The sequence below is a fragment of the Numida meleagris genome, chromosome 13 (genome assembly GCF_002078875.1).
Source record: "Numida meleagris isolate 19003 breed g44 Domestic line chromosome 13, NumMel1.0, whole genome shotgun sequence".
NCBI classification, from domain to species: domain Eukaryota; kingdom Metazoa; phylum Chordata; class Aves; order Galliformes; family Numididae; genus Numida; species Numida meleagris.
In genome coordinates, this window is record NC_034421.1 from 1,054,338 (window position 1) to 1,074,972 (window position 20,635).

The 20,635-nt window shown below is 41.0% G+C and overlaps 3 protein-coding genes across 10 annotated transcripts; 1 reads left to right on the top strand and 2 right to left on the bottom strand.

Moving 5' to 3' along the window:
- On the top strand, positions 82–18,829 carry EIF2AK1 (eukaryotic translation initiation factor 2 alpha kinase 1). Of its 5 annotated transcripts, none has more exons than XM_021411607.1 (15): positions 82–498; positions 876–1,034; positions 3,810–3,946; positions 4,692–4,723; positions 5,174–5,273; positions 5,826–5,906; positions 6,318–6,417; positions 7,415–7,466; positions 8,161–8,533; positions 9,579–9,690; positions 11,258–11,364; positions 15,987–16,107; positions 16,194–16,273; positions 16,808–17,041; positions 18,699–18,829. In XM_021411607.1, the coding sequence occupies exons 1-15, from the start codon at positions 399–401 to the stop codon at positions 18,810–18,812; spliced, it is 1,902 nt and encodes a 633-aa protein (XP_021267282.1). In that variant the 5' UTR covers positions 82–398; the 3' UTR covers positions 18,813–18,829. The 5 variants fall into 5 exon arrangements, with proteins under 5 accessions (XP_021267282.1, XP_021267283.1, XP_021267281.1 ...); XM_021411606.1 differs by lacking the exon at positions 18,699–18,829 and adding an exon at positions 17,453–17,651 and having other exon boundaries at positions 118–498; XM_021411611.1 differs by lacking the exons at positions 82–498; positions 18,699–18,829 and adding exons at positions 1,974–2,070; positions 17,453–17,651 and having other exon boundaries at positions 921–1,034.
- Positions 11,921–15,190, bottom strand: ANKRD61 (ankyrin repeat domain 61). 3 transcript variants are annotated; one of them, XM_021411620.1, is made up of 2 exons: positions 14,822–15,190; positions 11,921–13,173 (listed from the first exon to the last, which is right to left on the bottom strand). In XM_021411620.1, exon 2 carries the CDS (start codon positions 13,003–13,005, stop codon positions 12,187–12,189), a length of 819 nt encoding a protein of 272 aa, XP_021267295.1. In that variant the 5' UTR covers positions 13,006–13,173; positions 14,822–15,190; the 3' UTR covers positions 11,921–12,186. The 3 variants fall into 3 exon arrangements, with proteins under 3 accessions (XP_021267295.1, XP_021267297.1, XP_021267296.1); XM_021411622.1 differs by lacking the exon at positions 14,822–15,190 and adding an exon at positions 13,314–13,513; XM_021411621.1 differs by lacking the exon at positions 14,822–15,190 and adding an exon at positions 13,291–13,513.
- Positions 17,831–20,617, bottom strand: AIMP2 (aminoacyl tRNA synthetase complex interacting multifunctional protein 2). 2 transcript variants are annotated; one of them, XM_021411619.1, is made up of 4 exons: positions 20,431–20,617; positions 19,385–19,591; positions 18,849–19,080; positions 17,831–18,354 (listed from the first exon to the last, which is right to left on the bottom strand). In XM_021411619.1, exons 1-4 carry the CDS (start codon positions 20,542–20,544, stop codon positions 17,969–17,971), a joined length of 939 nt encoding a protein of 312 aa, XP_021267294.1. In that variant the 5' UTR covers positions 20,545–20,617; the 3' UTR covers positions 17,831–17,968. The 2 variants fall into 2 exon arrangements, with proteins under 2 accessions (XP_021267294.1, XP_021267293.1); XM_021411618.1 differs by lacking the exon at positions 20,431–20,617 and adding an exon at positions 19,753–20,204.

Here is a 20,635-nt window from a genome sequence, read left to right on the forward strand (position 1 = left end):
CACGGGGACCAGCACCGCCCCTGTGCCGCTGCCGGGAGCCGCTAGGGGGGGCTCGGCGACCCCCGCTCGGGGCTGGGCCCGAGGACGCCGAGCCGAGGGGTGCCGCGGGGCCGAGGAGGCGGCGGCGGGAGGCGGGCAGCGGTGGCCCCGCGCGGACGTGAGGGTGTTGAGCAGTGCCCGGCCTGAGGAGGGGCCTCTGGCGGCCCGCGCTGAGCTGGCCTGGAGCCCTTTCCCGGCTCTATTTACCTTCCTCCGGTTTAGATCCCCCCCGCCCGATTAACATTTTTCCGCTCTTTGCTCCAGGAACGGTCGTAAAGCGCCCGCCCAGCCCCGGGTCCGCCCCGACGGAGGCGTGCAGGTGCCGGCGGCGGGGGAAGGCCGCGAGCGGAGCGCTGGGCATGCGGCGGGGCCGGGAGCTGCCCCCGAGGGCTGCGGCCCCCCGCCCGCCGCCGCCTGCCATCGAGTTCCCTGAGGAGAGCCCGGAGCCGCGCTTCGACGGTACGCGGGGCGTCCCCGTTGGGAGCCGCGGGCGCTTGGGGAAGAAGGGAGGCCCTCCTTTTTCCGTGGGGAAGGCCGGAGCCCCCGTCGCCCCTCGGCCGGCCGGGGGAAGGAGGCAGAGCGGGAGCGGCGGCCCCGGCCCTGCGGGAGCACCTGGCCCCGGGAGCCTCAGCGGTGCTGTTTGTATAGAGGCGTTTCAAAAAATTAATCGTGATTTGGTCCCTAATGAGTGTCTTGAGCTTCTTGCTCAGCAGCAGCTGGTGTATTGCCTTTTTGCGAGGCAGGGCCGTGTTGGAGCCGTGGGAGTGCTGCAGGTTTTGGCTTAATGTGTGAATCGGAATGTAACGAGATCTAATTTTGTGACTTCTCTTTATCAGAATCGGATGTGCCGGCAGAACTGCGAGTTGCCAACGGGTCACAGAAGTTTGTGAATTTCACTTCGACCATCCAGAACCAGCTGCTGCTGGTGTCGCTGCTGGAGCACCTGTGCCACATGTACACGCACAACCCCGTGCACTCGAGGTGCTTGTTCCGAAGTTAGTAAGAGTGGTTCTTCCTTACTGCCATATGTACCCACACCTTCTGCGCAGGACTGGGGAGGCATATCAGTAAGAAGCTCTGGGCCTCATCCTGTAGGGTGACGGGAGTAGTTCTTGGGAGAGGATGAATACCCTGAATTAGCTTAATTGGTACTGAGGACCTCTGTTTCCTTAAAAAAAAGTAAATAAAAGAAATACCACTGTAGTTGTCGGTACAAGGAACAGGCAGTTCTGCCTCAGCTAAGTCATGAGAGTTGTGTCACAGGAAGAGAATCAAAATTGGATTTAAATTGGATCTAAAAAACACAAAGAGGGACTTGATAGAAATATTTATCAACAAATAGCTGTGACATAGTCTTCTCTGCATCTCTCAAAATTACGTTCTCTGAAAGTCAGAGTAAATAATTTTGGAAGTCCCTTATTTTCCAGCAGAGTCCTTTGACATAATTCTAGAGCTTGCGTTCTTAGGTGTGAGGTGTTTCTCCTGAAATCTGTCTTTTTTGGTATGTGGCTTATCTTGGGTATTTTGTTCATTTAAGCACATGCTTAATACATTTGAGAAAATATCTTTCATTTTTATTTCCTTGCTATACATAATTGTAGAAAATAAAAATAGCCATATTATATTGCTTGTATTTGAAGCCATTTATGCATTCTGTAGTAATAGGCAACTGTCACTTTTTCATTATTGAAATCTGATTTAGGCATTTGTCCCCAGCTTTTGCTGTATCTTTATGTATATTTTTAAAAAACTGCCCAAAAAAGCCCAAGTTGCTCTTAAGAGAGGAACAATCAAAAAAGGAACTTTTCTAGAACAAGTATAGATCACTCTGTGTGGGTAAGGTCAGCCTATGCTGATAGGTCTAATTTATGTTTTAAGATCATTTGAGTAAAATATTAAGACATTTGAATTTTTAACCTATTAAATCTAAATAGGTTAAAACTGAAAGGGTCGTGCTGGCTTAGACTTAGATGGGTGTCAGACAGAGAGGTTGGATCTTTGCTATATAAAAGCAGAATTTGCCTTCGAAAGGTAAGACTGCCCTGTACTCACATACACTTTATTATAGATTAATTATTTTTAGAATTGTTTGGATTGGAGGAAGGAGTACTGGATTTTTATCCAGTAGGAGCATTATACTTATCTACTTCATGGTGTGTTAAATAGTATGTAGGGAAAAAAATCACATTTTATCTCTACAAAGATACAGGCAAACCTATTCTGAACTCCTTTATCTATTTGTTCTATAAAGGGCTAAGTTGCCCTGCCTACAGAAGTGTAGGCTGCCCTATACTATCATATCTATCTATCATGTCAAAAATTAAATTAATTTATAACGAATTTCTGGAATTTGAATGGAGGGGAAAAAATGGATTGCACGAACACTAACTTACAGAAGTATTTCACCATTAGCCATATACTTACCTACTTAACGATAAGTAATCCTTAGAAATACCATGTTGTTTTTTTCAACATTGCAAAGGTAGAGATCAACTTATACTGGTATATATCTATTATATGTACAAACAGTAAAATAACTATTACATAAAACTTAAATAAAAAAGTGTGTGTGGGGGGGGGAGTTGGGAGGCGAGGGAACATGAGAAAAAGAGAAGAACTAAATTATCCCTAAACTGTCTAGCCAGAGCTTAGGAGGCACAAGCAGCCCTAGAGAGACAGTGTTGGCCTGGAGCGACCAAGGTCTGTCAGTTTTCTGATAACTGCCAGCTCTGCCAATAAGAAGACTCAAAGCATCTTGGAATTATTTTGGGGGTTTATTTAAACCAGCAAATGGTTGTTGAGTCCTTGTTATCCCTCTTTATGACCTGAGGGCCTTGGTTAAGATGTGGTTACTCACGTGTGCCCTTAGTGGCCTGGGTTTGGTGCAGCCTGGGCACCTTCCAAAGCGTGCAGCTGTTCCATTTCCCAGTGTGCTTCTATGGCAGATGATAGTGCTTCATTGGTATAGTTAAAACTGGTTTCCCAAGTAGAATATACCTGCTGAGTAAAATAAATAAATACAGCAGTAATCATATCTGTTTTGTGATTGTGGCTGCTAAAGTTGTGTTGGCACAGGTGGACTTCCCCCCACTTTTCTCTTGTATGTAGCTGTGTACATTGAAAGATAACAGGCTGATTTTGAAGTATCGGTACCAAAGAAAACCTTACAAGTGAGTTGAAGATCTTGGAATTCATAAATATTTGAAGTACATTTCTTGTACTGTCTTTACAGTTGCACCCATCTCCAGTATTAGTTTTTTTTCCTGTCACAGCACTGCTTAATTCAGGCTGTGAAATTTACAGCGTTTTGGTGTGGGTGATTTCTTTACTACAGGTACTTAAACAAATGTGAGTTGGTATGGGAATTAGAATAACATGATAGTGCCTCTTCTTTACTATAAACGTGTCCTCATACTTGTAAACGTGCTTTGAATTGCTCTTTTCTCTGGGCAAATGTAGTGCAAAGGTAACGAGTGAGCAGGTGGATGTTTGTGTGATTCACCTGCCGAGATAAGAACAGGAAATGCAATGAAATGCATGGCAATTAGCTGCATTATGCGAAGGGATTCACTCCCCCCGAGCAGCTCTAGGTTGGATTTAATTAGCTTTTATTGCTATGGGAAAGGGCATTACAATAGAAGTGACTGAACATTCAGTTTTTCAGATGCATTGTTTTTCAAATAAAGTTTACTCATTTCTAAAAACAACTGCTTACATGTTCTTATTGGCAAGCTTTATTTAATGTGACCTTTTTCTGTTCCTTTGTGCAGTACTTCGACAGGCTTTCACGAGAACGGGTTTGCTCTCCCCTTTTGCCTTCTGTGATGAATTCAGTACTGTAAGACTGCAGCATAATAGAGCCATTACTGAACTAATGAAAGCAGCTAACCGAGAAGTACTTAATGGGGTAAGCTTTGTTAAATTTGTTTGGCAGCATCTGCATTAAGGAGTTAAGACATCATTGTATCTGAAGAATATTTTGTTTTGGGGTTCTTTTAATGCTAGATTAGGTGTTTTCAGTAACTATACAAAATAGAATTCCAGTGCTACCTTGTCTGTTTGAGATGGTGTGTTCTGGACCCGTAGGTGCAAATCGATGTTTTTGAAGCCAGAAATCTTTCATTCTGTATTAAATACTAATTATTTTTTTTTCTTTTGAACACAGGCAGAGTGTTCTAGATATTCCTATAGCTTTTTTGTCACCAGCAGACAGACATCCATTTCAACTTCTAACTGTTCCAGTTAACTGTACCCTTGTATTTATGTTAATGGAAGGCATGGTTTGTGTGCTGTGTAATGGGCTTCAGAATGAGTCAGACCAGTTTGCTTATCTGCCTGCTTAAACTATGCTAGTTATTGTTGTCTTGAGCATGTTTTAGAGCCCTTGTTTTATCCTGCTTGCCAGCAGGAAGGACTCTGAAGGGCAGTAGTCTATCCAGCAGAGATATTAGTTGGTTGCTGGTAGGATAGCACTAGGATAGTTTGGCAAAGCACTCTCAAGAATGGATGGCTATGAATGGCTATCTGTAAACTTGTTTTCTTGTAAGAGCGTAGTTTTAGTTTCTGTTTTGATTGAGCTGTGTGTGGTAATGGCATGGTAGACCTACTGCTCCGTGTGGCACGTTTTTATGTTGGATTTTACTGTTTCATAGGAGCTTGATAATGGAGATTCTCGTGCAATCAGGTATGTATTCAAAGATTGAAAAGATATTAAACAACTTCCTCCCTGAAGTTCTGTGTGAATTTAATTAATGTACTGCATTTCATATTTAATTTCTGAAACATAGAAAAAAGTGGAAATTTCTTGATACTCCCTCAAAATGATCTGATGAAAGCTCCTTCAGTACAACTCCTGTCATTAATGTGGTCATACATGAAAACAAGGCATAAATTTAAAGAAATCATTTGAATGCTTGCATTAACTTGATATGTGAATTTGTAGCACATAGGGCACTCTCACTGTGACTGCCCATGTTATGCTGTTGCAGACTGTTGCCTTTCAGAATGGCAATGCCAAGGTATTCGGTTTTCTTCTTTTCATAATGTAAATAGTATTTCTGGATTGCCTGTAGCATGTATAATACCTTCCTTAAAAACTGTAACTTAGTTTAATGCAGCTTAACTTTCTGAATAGGGAAAAGGAAGTTCTCTTGGAAGCACAAACTTCACGATACTTGAATGAATTTGATGAGATTGCAAGATTAGGAAAAGGAGGATATGGCCAAGTGTACAAGGTATTCTTTGCTTTTCATTTATAACTTAGCAGTTTGTAGCTAATTTTTATTTGAACTTTAAATTTACTGCTTAGTCTGCACACCCCAGTGTTCCAGGTGTTGTTGCTTGAAAAGAAGGCAACTTTAATTTGAATGTAAACTGTCCCACTGCTGAATAGAACTGAACACTTGTAGTGTACGGCCAGCTGCAGGTTCCCTAAGTGGGATATGCCATATTTGAATGGCAGTTGTGGTCTCTCAGATGTATTGAGAACCTGATTAAATGGTTATCAGGGCCAAATGGTATTTTTCTTATTGATGAGAAGATAACTGTAGAGGTATGTATTTCACAAAGTTTGGATTAGAAGTTTGCAGCCATGAAAATAAGGCAAAATATTGAATCTTTAACTTAGGTAGCTAGGGCCCCATCCCAGTTTAATTCTCTGATAAAAGCAAGAAGTTATCCATATAGAGTGCAGAAATTGATAGAAGATAGTTGTTTCTAAAGGTTTTAATAACTCGTTAAGCTAAACACTTCAGCATCTAATTTTGTTGTATTACAATTGTTTTCAGGTCAGAAACAAGTTAGATGGTCAGTTCTATGCTATTAAAAAAATCAATATTAAGAAGGCTACAAGAAGAGATTGCACGAAGGTATTATTTATCTCATTTCATCTCGTCTCTGTTTTAACTCCCTGTTCGCTCTGATTTCCATTTAATTTAGTAATGCACTTAGTGTTTCTCAAACCTTCAAAAAGTATATATTAAAAATAGCATTTACTTTTGTTAGTCTGGGTTTCCAAGGATTTGCCATTATCTTTACCTAATAGAAAAAAGTAACTAAGAGATATTTAATGCCTTTAGTTGTGGTATATTAGCTTGAATTTGATTATCTTCAAATATTAAAATTGTGATTTATTTTAAAGCTTCCAAATTTCCCTCATTTTTATAATAATTTTATCTGTTGTTTTTTTTTCTTTCAGAAGTTCTTAGTTTTGTTATATCTTGGGTGTACTAAGCATTCAGAATAAAGAACAGCCATCCTGTTTCTTTTTGTCCACTTAGGTACTACGAGAAGTTAAAGTGCTGGCTGGACTGCAGCATCCTAATATTGTAGGCTATCACACTGCTTGGATGGAGCAGGTTCAAACAGCTTGCCCAAGAGGAAAGTACAGCACATCGTGCAATTCTTGCTTATCTGTTACTCAGTGATGAATTTGGAAGTGGGAAAGTATTAGCTTTGCTTCTGGAAATATTTGGGGAGGATTTCAAAATTGCATGAAATTAAGTAAAATGCAATGAAAAGTTTTAACTCAAAGCTCTTCCCACACTTTGTCCTTTGGTCCTTTTCAAACCCTAATCTGTTGGTGACTTTTCTTTCTCATTCTCTTCCGGAATGCAGCTAAATCTTTTGATCCTCACTTAGTGGGAGGTTTGCTTATCCTCTGTGTGACCTTATTGCTTTCCATGTCAGTGAATTGATTTGCAGCCTGCTATAAGCACAAAAGAAAATATGTAGTTGATAGTATAGTAAAACAAACAAGTCTTTTTAACTCTGTGATACTGAGAATCTTGAAGGATACAACTTTTTAGTGCTAGGAATACTTTACAGGCATTTAATGATGAAAATGTAAATACATCATTAGATCTGCAGGTGGGTATTGTGATTCTTAATGGTTTTCTGTGGCTTAGAAGATGGTTATTTTGTATTTGCTTCTGAAACGTGTGCTAAAACAAATTTATTTTTCATATAAATACACAATTTTATTCAAAGTTATTTCAGACGTTTTCAAAACAGCAGCAAAGTGATGCAAAAGGGGGTGCCTTGTGGAGTTGTTTCTTTAGCTGGGTGTTATCATAAACTTAAGGCCTGATTTTGAACTGGCTGAGTTATTAAAGATCGAATCTAGGTGAATGTGTAGAGGAACCAAATACAACACTTCCAGAGATTTCTTGTAACATTTATTTTCATTTAAAGAAAAAGGAAGAACAGACTACTCAGCGTTGTTTCTTAGGCTGAGAAATGGCTTTTGCGTTAGCAAAGAGAAAGATATCTACAGATAATGAAGTTCAGAAGGATGCTGTAGCTTAAACATTAATTTGTAGTACATATGTGCATGTTTTGTTTTCTAAAATGTCATATTTATCTTTTCATCCAATAGATAAGACAATATTGAAGTTGCAGTCATTACCCTTGGAGCAGGAGAGTGGCAAGTAAGTATTATACAACTCAATGATAACATTTCTTTGTCTTTAATTCAAAGGCTTTTTTTCTTTAAATGTTATTAAACGAGTACAGAATTCAGCATGTGTTGTTTTTTACTTCCTAATTACAACAAGGAAAAAGTGTTAGCTGTTCTTGTCATTGTTTCTGCTCTGGTTGTGTGAGCTGAGGAATGTTGCTGGATACCCCTGCTTGCCTTGGATCGCAATTTGAGTGCCTGAGTGTAGTACAGGGATTCAAATTGACTTCTAAAGCTTTGTGGTATTCACCAACATTGATTAATACTGCAGTCTTTTTAGAGCAGTGGGGCCTTCTGTTTCTCGGAAGTGTTGCTTAGCTGTTTTGGTAAGGAGATGGAGTCCAATGAAAACTATTACACTGTAACTTCCTAACTGGAAAGGAATGAATCATTATAGCTCTGCTCAGTGAATGCTGTGACCTAGGGCTGTATGTGTCTGTGAGCTGTCCACGTCAGTCATCAGAAATCCATGCTGAGGGAGGGTATAAAAAGGCTGGAGCCAACACTGACAGTTTGTGATCCTAAAGTTTTATGTGGAGAAGCAGCTGAACTCTTAACTCTGGAATATGGTTTGCAATAAAAAATAAAGTTTTCAGAATGGTGTATTACGGGTACATGGCATAAAACTGTTCATATTTAGATTTCTCTCTTTTTATTCTTTTCAGTGATCGCTGTCACATTCAGAGTGTGGAAAGTGGTAGTTCAATTATTTTTGCTGACCTTACTTCACAAGAAGAAAAGTCCGGTGACAGTACATATCTTAGAAATCTGGATAGTGAATCGGGGCAGAATATGGATGTCAGGAATGATTTTACCAACAGCAGTAGTAAGGAAATGTGTATGAAACCAAACAGATATGAATTACCTGTAGAACTACAAGAAGACTCTGTCAGTAGTGTTGACTGTAGATCAACTGATTTAAAAAATGATTCATCGTACGGCCCTCACTGTAGTGTGGATCTAGATGCTAGCGCTGGAAGCAAGTCCTGCACTGAAGAGTGCTCCGGGAACGATGTGGCTCTCTGTGGAGAGTTTGAGGTAAGTGCAGTTCTCTTTAAGTACACCTAGCTGCTATCTGACTTAATGAAAGTTGGAAAGGAAAATTTGGTGGTCGCAGAAATTGTTTATAATGATGAATTTTAAAAGACTCCTATTAAAACCAAAATTATTGACAATTTTTACTTTAAGTGAGTAATTACAAAGAAACTGACTGGAGGAGCTGGCAGAACTCATGTACAGAAAAGTGTGTGTGTTAGTCATTTGGGGTCCTTTGGAGGTTCCTACATGAGTAAAAAGTATTACTCCTGGGTTCAAGAGAAAAAAAGTAACAACAAACGTGAACATTTTCAACATTCAGCAATGATAACTAATTTAGATATTGTTGAAAGTGCCTGGGTATGTAATGTCATCTAACACTGGATGGGGACAACATGTGAGAAGGGAGGGATGACCACTCTGTTTATGCTTCTTAAACTTTGTTGGCATTTGTACCCCTGCAATGCTTTGTACAATGCAGGCAGCTCAGGAATGTTTCAGGCTTTTGCTGTCAGTTGGCGTTCCCTCTTGAAAGAAATGACAGATTTTAAAGGTGTCTTGAGTCATCCAAGTTATCAAATGAACATGTGCATTGTCATAAACTGAGAATGAATTTACATATTTGTGTAAATAAATCATAAAGTTCCATATCAAGAGGTTGAATTTTTTTGCTGTTTTATATCTGTTTTATATCGGCTTACACTATTAAGTCAGAATGAACCTCCATGCAGTATGTCTAACTGCTTTTATAGTCTCGTTTGAATCTTCAGATGTATATAAGAAATCCAGCTGGCTGTTCTGTTAGCCTTTGTCTTATAACAATTGCTAGAATTTGAGGGAAAACAGCAGCAACAAAAACAAAGCCCAAACTGGATAGCATTGTTGCATCTGCTTTGTGAATGGAGTAGACAAGTAGCACTTTATTTGTTGTCATTTTGGTAACTGAATTTTGGTGTAAATTCAGTTTCTATTGCCTTTAAGGAAAATAAGCAAGGTGATTCTGTTCATATTACTTCGGCAATACCGTGGAGCATTGTTTTTCTGACAGGTGGGGTATTGTCTGATGCTTCATATACAAATGCAGCTGTGCGAGCTGTCCTTGTGGGACTGGATTGTTGCCCGTAACAAAAGATGCAATGAGAGAACAGAGGATGCTGCCGGTAAGATTCATCGCTGCTTTTAAAATTTACTTGCTATAAAGCAAATACTTACTTTTTCCCAATTGGAAGTCCATTTACAGGATGTTTTGTTCTAATTCAGCAGCTTATAATATAGATCTTCTTAATTAGATTCTTTATTCCTTTAAGCCAATAACTGTTAGTATTGAACCTTGGTTAGCATTGACTTTTGGTTAAATCAGTAGTAAGGTGAATCTGCTGTTCCATGTAGTCATGGAATGAGGTTTACCAGCTAACTGTTCTTCCCCATCAGCTGGCTGTCACTGATCTCTGCTGTAATCATAGTCTTTATAATTTTCAGAGGCTTAAGAGATGATTTTTTTTTTTTGGTCTGGTAATGACGGAATTATTAGGGCATTTGACCTTGCAAAATGCCATTTTCTCACACTTTCCACAAATGACAGGAGTAGAAAGGTGAATGGTACCTTGGGTTGGAGATAAGAAACAAACTCAGTGGTAAAAAACGGTGAGTGTTCAAGGTAGCAACAGATTGCGAGATCTGGGCCGTTAAAGGAGGAAGTCAGTGCGCATTAATAACATCACAGTTTTGGAAAGGGTAAAAGCAATTAAGCTGTGAAATTTATTTAAGACAGCTGCAGCCAGAGAAGATCTAGGAGTTTCAGAGAGTAGCACAACAGCAGAGAAATTAGGATCCTAGAAGGAATGGTGCAAGTTAATGGGGAAAATATATAGTCGTGCAAATTAGTATGGCTTTATTTGGAACTGCATTTATCATTCCAATCCAGCAGCTGCATGGAAACGTAGCGTTCAGGAGAACACAGCAGAAAGAGATTAAAGGAACAGCAGCTTCTTGAATGAGAGCAGCAAAGGTTGGAAGTAGTGAAAAAGGAGAGAGGTGGGCTACAGTGAAAGGCGCGCAGTGAGCTGTGATCAGATGTCGGCCATCTCTGACACTGTGGTCAGGCAGCTAGCAATAAGAAGAGTCCATCAGTGTTTCACAGCATGTAAGAGATAGATTTTTCTTGATTTTCAAACTCCTTAGCTTATGTTACAAGGACGACAATGACCTGATGTTCTTTTCATTTTCATATACCATTCCAATCCTCTTGGAGAGAGGTGAGAGTACCATTTATTTGTTTTTAGCCAAGTTCACAGCCTCTCAACCCAAAAGAAATAAGTACACGTTTAGAAAGTTGTGATTAATCCATGGAAACCACTGCTGTTAGCCATCACTGGGGCCTGGCAGAAGTCAAGTCAGAGACAAATGCACCGGTAGTGAATGCGCATACTTTAGAGTTTGTGATTGTTAGATTTGTAATCATACAACTGTGTGGTGGGACTTGGAGGAATCTCTGCATGCAGATACAGTAATGTTCCTTGAACTGTCCTGGGTTCTGAGCTTAGTGACTTTCTAGTGTTTCAAAATACTTTCTTAGGAGAACTGTGGGAAATTCTATCTTTTAAACCGTGCACGTTCCATTAAAAATTTCTTTCACATTATGAATAAACTGGTTTCAACGAGACATACTAACATAAACTTAACTCGTCAGAATTTACCCAAATAATGTCTATTTTAAATTGCTTTAAGGTCCGTACCATCTTGTGGATGTCAGCTGGACAATGAAAATTTTTGAAGAGTTAATAGAAGGAGTGTGCTATATCCACAGCATGGGAGTGATGCATCGAGACATTAAAGTAAGTTCACTAAGCTATCACTTGCGGCTAAAGAAAACAAAAGTAGCATACGTGATGGGAGAAGGAAAGCAACTTCACAACTTTTGAGGGGATCTGGGCTCTTGAATTTAGCTGTATTGTAAATGAAAAATAAATTGTCTCTGCTATACCTGTACCATGCTTTCTTTACTGCAGGCATATTTCTGTATTACTTTGACTTAAAAGTAAATTCTGATTAAGAATGGAAAGTATTTAACTTTTGAAAATATGTTCAAATTATAGTTATTATTTTCTTTTTTAATCTATTTTTATGTTTAAGTTTTCCCTCGATTGCAGATAAACTCCTATCTTTCAAAATAGTTCCTATCTGACGTAAGGGACTGAAATTGTAGGTGACTTCAGTGAAGGAATGAAAAGTTTATTTTATTATTAAATGTAATGAAGATCAGACTTTAAAAAAAAATATACACTTTGAATGGATTACAATAGATGCTCTTTGTATGTTCCCTTGTAGGTTGTTTTTTTTTTTGGAACTTTAATCACAAGAACAGTTTTAACTTAAAGCTGGCTTAAATGTGAAGCATAGGTTGAGTTGACTACATCTTGCTTTTTTTTTTTCTTACTCCTGCTTAACCTCACATAACCCATTAGCAGTGAAGTGAGCATGTGTTCTACTCTGCTTCCTTCAGAGGTTTTCTGCACCTGAGATGGCAGCTCTTTGAGGAAATGGGTGTAAATATTACCTGGGTAATTAAAACTCTGCAAATGAAAATTTGGAGCTACTTCAGAACACGCAACATTAATCTTCATTCTGGATCAATTTTAATTTCTCTACAGGCTGTTTCAGGGTTTACAGTTTTTCGGCTTGCGTTCCTGTTCACTGTCATCACGGGCATATTTTCCTAAGTCCTGATAGCTGTATAATGAATTCCATACAGTTGCTGGAAGCCTGGTTTTGAGCCAGTATTTGTTGTTTTCTCCGTATATTCTTCTTACAGTGATCTTGCAGATATCCTCCAGGGACTGTAATTTCTGTGATAATGTTAGAAGGAAGTCTTTCAGCATTTGGAATTCTGAGAACAGAAGGCCAGTGGGTAGATTTCCACGATTGTCTCTTAACTTCAGTGGATATGAGAATCCTAGCAACTTGTTCAACAGTGCTCTATCTTTTAAATGTGATCTGTGTTGAAGAAATAGAAAGACTGGAGATTGCCCATCTCTTGTTAAACTGTTCATGTCTGCTTTATACTCTAACAGGAGATCAACTATTTTCCTTCTGCCCCCTGAACAGGCCTCGTGAACAGGTGTTCGTCCTTCACGATCTGGGATATTTACATTGGCTCCATTACTTAATAGTAAAGAGATACAATCTATGTTGACACCTAAAATTCTGCTTGCTTTGGATGATGCTGCACGCACTGCAACGTGAAGGGCAGTTCTTCCACAATTTGGAATAGCAGAATTGGTGTTTGCTCCAGATGCAATTAAAGCTGCTGTTGCCTCTGTGTTCAGTGACCCTGCAGCTATGTGAAGAGGCGTCCAGCTAGATTTGGCTGTGTCCTTTATGTTGAGACAATATTCAAAAAGAATGGATGTAGGTGGAAAGGCGTCATCAGACTGTTGACCTGAATGTACAAGGTGGTGGCAATTGCAGTGATTCATTTCAGTATTTATCTGATGTTTTACATTGTGCAAGATAGAGACACTGTTCTGTGTTACTCTGCAAAGCTGGCTGATTTCTCTGAAATTTGCCTGGAATGGATGTCCCAGCTCTGTAGGTACTAGGCAAACTTAGTCGGAGATGAAATGCTGTGTAGCCTCTTCTTATTTCTGTAATATAAAACAAAGCTTCAAGTTAGTTTATTAAGAAAAAAATACTTCTGGACTGGTAGAGCGTAACATCGTAACGGGTCACAGAACAGAGCAAGCTCTATGGATTGCAGTGACCTAAGAGCAGTTGGATCATTTACTTATTTTTGCTAAACACAGCTCCAGTGGCATTACTCTTTGAGTTCCTCCTGTATTTCCCAGTTTAATAGCATGAAAATGAGTCATCATAGTTCAGTTTCAGGTCAGTGAAGCTCACAGAAGGATCATAAGCAGGCAGAAGTTCCATCGCATCTGTGATGCAATCTAGCAGTGCTTGGGCTTCTGGACCTGTGGATTACAGGTTGCGTGGCTCAGTTCTGTCATAAGATGTGTTGCAAACCAGCAATATTAAGCAGCCTCTAGGACAAGTTTGTCATTGGTGCCTCCATTAACTCCTGTCTGATTCTTGCCTCCTTTTCTCTATTCAGCTTAAGAAGTGGTGTTTTAAAAATTACTGTGATAAGGCACTTTTCAGTATAAGTGGTACATTCAGCAGTAATGAGTCTGAGTCAACAGGTGCTGCTCCTGGTCATGGTTGCTGTTTACACTAATTACAGACTGAGTGCTGTTTCCCACTCAATTTTTCCATTCTGTTCTTGATTTAATAGATCTGCTTTAAACCTAACAGTTTGTCGTATGTTTTAGATCTAGTGATTCCTTGAATCAAAGACATTCCAAATTTTCAGCATTCTTCTCAACCATCTCTGCACATTATTCCACTTCTCTTACGTGCTGTTCCAACCGGGGATATTCTGTGATTCTGTAATTGTATTTGAGATGAGAGGCAGTATTGAAGGGGACAGTTCATTAATTCGTACAGGACCACGTAATGTTTTCTTCATTTCCCCTTCCCTCTCCAAAGAAAAAAAAAGTTGGTAATGTACAGTTTGCTTCATGAGCCAGTAATGAGCATCAAATGGCCATTCGTAGGGTTGTCTGTTACCACTGTTGAGCAGTAGTAAGTCAGCTCAGAGATAGTTGCTGTACATATAAAATTGATTTTCCTTTCGTTTGCATTGTAATGTTTATTTGTGCTGAATTCCTTTTGCCAATTAAGACTTGCAAGATCCTTTTACAATTCCCAGCGTTCAGACCTCATCTTTATTTCTCTGCCAGCAAACTTTATCTCACCATTCACCCTTTTTCTACATCATTTACAAATACACTGTTCAGCACGTTCCTGGCACAGAGAAATGAAATAATTGCTTGGTGATATCCTTCACTGTGAAAGCTTCACTGTGACCATTTATCCCGATCATTTCTTTCACATCTTCAAACGGGTTACTGATCTGTGGGGCCCTTTCCTCTTACCCCTCTCTACAGCTGAGCTCGGTGAGGGTCTTGACAGACATTTTCTGAAGTTCATGTCAATCTGAGCCCTTCCGAGAAGCGTGAGATGTGGAAGGGCTGCGCTGTGAGCTGCTGGGTGTCACTATGGGCTTCTCCCCTGACTAACATTTATGCCTGCAGGTCCAGTGGCTTCTTCATAATTTTACTAAGATTTAGGAGTCTGATCTCTTTAGAAGCCACAATCATTTAATGTTTCTTAACGATTTTTTTCATTAAAAAAAATAACATTATACATATATAATATATATGGAATGGGTACCTGGAGGGAGAGCAGGTCTGTGAGGTGGGGGTCCTTCCAAGCACTCATTTTCACTGACAGGATGATGGGATGGTAAAGCTTTAGCTCTTGCCGTTTTCCAGTATTACTTCACGTAGCTCTTCAGAGCACAGACTGTACGTCCTCTGCGCGCACAGGAACGTGGGGCCAGCAGGCAGCGGCAAGATGCTGGCTGTCTTGCTCACTCTGATACTCACAGACAAGGAAGTTACAGTTTTTGTAATGACAATCCGTAATCAGAAGTAAAAGGTTTGGCCTCTTCCCCTTGAGCAGTGCCTTTGTGACCTTTTGGGCTGTCTGGTTCTAGAACAGCTGTGCAGTAACTGCTCTATTCAGTGCTACATTTCGAAGGTATTACAAAAGCAGCAAAAGTTTTTAAAAAGGCTTCTCTGCAGTTTGCTTCATTGCTAGCCCTAATCATTCAGTAGAAAAAAGTACGTGGAGCAACATTGTTTTCAGTTCTCCAGCTGCACCTAAGTTAAGAAACTGTGCTGCAGTCAGTAAAAAACAGTGATTGGATATTATGTTTTCCTTTATGTGGCAAGTATTCCTTTTTGCTAGACACAGGCTACTAGCATATCTCAGTCCCGCTTGTACACCTGAAATAAATGGATAAAACTGGTTCAGTGTTTCTGCAGCCAGTGCTTTATTCAGCAGCCTCCCAGCAGCTGCTTTCATTCCAGCTTTCCAAGAAAAACGTGGCACCTTGCTGCTGTGCTTGTCATGTAGAAAAGTCTCGTTTTACATTATGTCTAGCCCAGTCATCTTAGTACTGATTTCTGCTACTTAGTTGGTCTCGTTTGCTGTGCACTCTTGCCTCTTAACATTACTGTTCTGAAAAACTTCCATTTTGTGCTGAGAAGAAAAAAGTACATTATCTTTTCACTATATCTTTTTATCTTTGTTTTTTTTTTCCCCTGGGTCCTTTGTATGTAGTCTTTCTACCCAAATGGCATTGCTAGTGAATAATTTGATAGACTCTGTGACTATTTTCTTCTATCTCACTAATGAAACTATGAAAGATTCATCGTCCTATGCATCTGAAAGATTGGATGCTACAGGTTTTGAAACAACTGAATGCAACTTCAGCAATTCATAATCATTTATATAGATATATTTTAATACTTTACACTGTCTCATGTTGTAGCCCAGAAATATCTTTCTACATGGATCAGATCGTCAAGTTAAAATAGGAGATTTCGGATTAGCCTGCAAAGACCTCCTTTGGGATGACACAGACCAGTGGTTTCACACAGAAAGAATAAATGGTAAGAGCAGAAATCTTTGTAGGCTTCAGTGTTTTAAGTTTCTATCATATTTAAGACGTTAATAAGTCTAAACTCGTGTTTTAAAGGACTGACACATACCTCAGGTGTGGGGACTTGCCTGTATGCTTCACCAGAACAGTTGCAGGGGTCTGACTATGATTTCAAGGTAGGTTTTGTTTTTTTCCCCCTCCTCTCTGAACGCTTTGAAATGCTATTATCTGATTAGGCACTCAGATTGCCCAGGCTAACACCTTATGTCTATCTGCGTAACCTGAAATGTAATTTTTCAGAAACTATATCCTTAATTTTAATAGCACCATTCATCTGAAAAGAAAGTCTTATGGTACGATTACTTATTTCCATACGGCATACTTAGGATAGATTATAGAAATAAAACATAAGCCTCTCAGTGATATATCATAGCTGGTAAATATTCTTCGTACTGTTACTCCTATTTTTTTGCTGAAACACAGATTTCAACCTTGCCTGCTAAATACAAAAATTGCTTGTGTTTCTGAGATCATCGTGAGCAATCTGTATAGATTTGAATTTGAGTTGCTTCAGTAGCGCCATGAAACTTTCCTTATCATCATGAAACTACGTCATAAGCCTTCTCATATTGTAATGTTTGTGAGATGAGATCTGGTAGGTCCTTTAAAGTAGAAATTATCCCAGAACTTTTTCTTCACCCCTTTTCCAGTCAGACATGTATAGCTTGGGTGTTATCCTGCTAGAACTCTTCCAACCATTTGGAACAGAAATGGAAAGAGCAGAAGTTATAACAAATTTAAGGAATGGCCGCATTCCTCATAACTTCTACAAGAAATGGCCTGTTCAAGCCAAGTATGTGAAACTTCTCACCAGTCAGGTATCTACAGAAAGACCAACTGCTGCTCAACTTCGTGAAAGCGAGCTGTTCCATACCACAGAACATGTAAGTACTGCCATTAACATCAGCCTTCACAGGATAAAAGATATGAGAATTGCTTTTTAACAGCCCCCTTACTTTTCCTGTCTGTATTGTGCCTATTTTTTTAAACTTAAAGCGGATTGCGACTGAGATTTTTATTCCTGATTACAGTATTTAGGCCACTGTTTCCAGTCTCTTTTAAAGGAGACCAATAGTCATTAAGTACAGGTAACTTAAGATTGGACACTTGATTTATGGACAGATTGAGTTTTTTTGTCAGCTCTGCAGTCTTTGTTATAATTAGCCCTTTCCTTGCCACGTGTAACATCCGTGGTGCTGCAGAATCTTATTTGTAATTGACTACAAACACACAAATAGACTGATGAGGATTTATCCCTGCCTGTAAGTAAATGAAACCGTCTTTCACATCTTCAGGTTATTTCTAATCTACAGCAAAAGGTGAGAGAGCAGGAAGAAGAAATAGAAAAACTGAAAGAGAAACTAAGACTGCTTTCCACTGGAAAAGATGAACACATGAAACTAGGTTCTCCAGTTTAAGTACAGGAAGAACACAACTATTGTATATTAAGTTAAGTTATATAAAACTTTTTTTTACATAAAATATTTCAGTGCATTTTGATTTTTCTGTCTGTTCTTTAAACAGAAAAGATTCCAAGTTAAATTGTAGGGAGAAAAAATACGAAAAAACTCAAAATACAGCTTGTATTTGCATTAGGTTTGCATTTGCTTTAGGTAACTGAACAAACATGTTTCTCATGCAGCAGGTACAAAAAAGGAAGATCACACAGAAAAGGCAGCTGTAATATTTTTATTGTTTTTAGAATTCTGTCCAACTGTAGAAACTGAATAGCTCTCAGAAAGGATTCAAACCACGACAGTAGGCATGGGGTGGAAAAAGGTTAAAATCACCCTGTTTGTAACAGCACAGACTTATTTCAGTAGCTTAATAACAGAGCTGAAAGGTGCTAAGTTCTCACAGGACTTCATCCATTTCTGCACATTGGATGGTGCAGCATTTGCACTACCTGTCTGCTGAAGGACGCACCATGCAACAATGTCTGCTACACTGAGTTCGTTTCCCACCAACCACGATGTCTTGCCCAGGGCAGCATTCATGGATCGCAAGACTGCTCCTTTTTCTTTACTGCTGCCTTCTTTGAGCTGGAAGATGGCTGTGTCAACCCAGCTGTCAATCAGAGTTGAAGTAGTTGCATTGTACTTCTGGCCAAAAAGGGAGAAGAGAAATCTAGCAATGTTTCCTTCTCCTTCGATTGGGCACATGGTTTGAATGCTGAACTTCATCTGAGGCTTTGGAACTGAAATCAAGAAGAGAAAAATGATTATTGCATGGCAGAAAAGCTAAATAGATTGGTAATTTAAGATATATTTTGTTTCTGATGCCAGCAGCATTTCTAACGTTGTGAACTTGACAACAGATTTTCAACTTTCTTAGTCTAAATACTTAGTCTAAGGCAAGAACCAGGCATAAAAAGAGCTCCCAGTGGACTGAAGATTGCAAAATCTCTCACCCAATCTTCGTAGAAACTGTATCCACAGGATTGCTGTAGATGTGTTTTTCAAATAGCTGCCTTTTAAATACTGTTTGTACTTTAATAGCAGTAACTCAGTTTTCTTTCTCTGTCCCCATCACTGCTCACAGTTACGAAAATTAAAGTTCATACTAGCAAGAAGAGCAAGGAAGTTACCTGTCCATCATGTTACCAGCAAAACTACACCAAAGCATCTGTGTTACAGCGCAAGTTTCACTTTCTGACCTATTGTATTCATCTGGAAGATAACTTATTCTTACCATCCTTCCATATCAGAGTGAAGCCCAACTGATATTCATGGCGTGGTTGCTTCTTTGTCTGCTCTCCAAAGCATTTCAAGAGTTTTTCGGGCACACTTTTCACAGATGAATGTGTGTGAACAGCTGATAGTATCTTATAGCGCTCACAAAGCAGGCTGTGTAGTACTAATAAGGACAAGGGGGGTACAGAAGGATTTGCATTGATTACGATATCTTTCAGAGCACCATAATCCTGAATAGGAAGTAAAAAGAAAAAAAAATCAGGTAAGACGCTTGCCAGATGTGTATAACCGTGCACATGCCTAAAATTCTAGGGGTATGCAAGTCTTGTCAGTTAAGACACTGAAAAACATAAACATCTTCTTTCTTCAACATTTATAGATATTTTAAGCTTACTAATGCAGTAAATTCTAGTCAAATCTGAAGTCAAAATCTCCTGAGTTCTGAGCATTCCAAGTCTTAATGCCAGCCTTCCATCCCTTCTGTTCCGAGGGCAAAGAAAACACCTACCATTGTACGTGCTAAACTAAACTTACTTTTCCAAGCATCAGATCTAAATCCGCTCCGTTTGTTGTCAGAGGAGAAGACTCATCATTGTGAATGACATGAGTTACGTCAAAGTCAGCATCAGGAGTTTGTATCATCTTGGAGAGACCATCGACGGCGCTCTTCAGCTCATACAGGCGTTTAAGAATCTCCTCCTGGCGGGATTCAAGTGCTTGAAGCGATGGGTCAGCTTCTTCCTAGAGGAGAGAAAGTCCCGTCAGGGCTCACTCAGCTCAGGATCTACGTAGTTCACAGCTCACCCAACCCTAAGTTTGGAAAGCCTGTAAACGTGCTATTGTCATCCTACCCCTTCACCACCACCACCGTTAAGGTCCCGTGTCTGTGAGCCGCCTCTTACCTGTGTGGACGAGGTGAGAGCTGAGTTACTAACTCCGAAACGCTCCCTGTTACCTGTCGGCTGCACCGACCCAACGCCCGCAGCGCTCAGTGCCGGCAGAACCCAGGGGACTTCGTGCACGGCAGAGCACAGGCTCAGGCGGGCAGGACGCGGCGCGAGGCTGCGCGTTGTTTCAGGGAATATTCCAAGGAAAAGACCCACGGGCTCCGTTACGTGCCAATCCCACCGCATTTCTCCATCACCTCCGCCTCCCGCTCAAAAGCCTCCCATCTCACAAAGCTGCCGCCTAGAAAAGCGCGTTCCTGCGGCAGGCTGTAAGCCTGCAAGCTCAGAACAACGTTCGAGGAAAACCTTCGGGCAGACACCCGAGCTCTCGGCCCGCCCAGGTCCGGGGCCGCCCCAGGAGGGCAGGGCGAGGTGCGGTGCGCCCGGGAGCAGACGCCGACGGGTGGGCGGGCAGCCCCGCGGAACGTGACGCAGCGCCACCTCGGAGCGGCCCCGTGCGGCGGCGTCGGCCCGGACCCGGAGCGAGCCCGGCGGGGGGAGGCCAACCCCGAGGCTCGGTGCGGCGCCGTGCTCCCGCCGCGCGGCTCGTACCCACCCGGCGCACAGCAGCGAGGCCCGGGCGAGCCGAGCCCCGCCCCGCTCAGGGCCGCCAACGCGCTGCCCCGCTCTTACCTGCGGCGTGGCGCTGCGGTGTAGGCAGGGCACGCGGTACATGCAGGTGGGAAGCTGCTCGGCCGGCAGCGGGCCCGCCGCGCCGTGCAGCGGCTTCACCTTGTACATGGGCATGGCGGCTCCCCTGCTCGGCGCCCCTCCGCGCAGCGCAGCTCCGCACCGCCCGCGTGGGCCCGCCCACCCGCCGCGCCCATTGGGCCAGCCG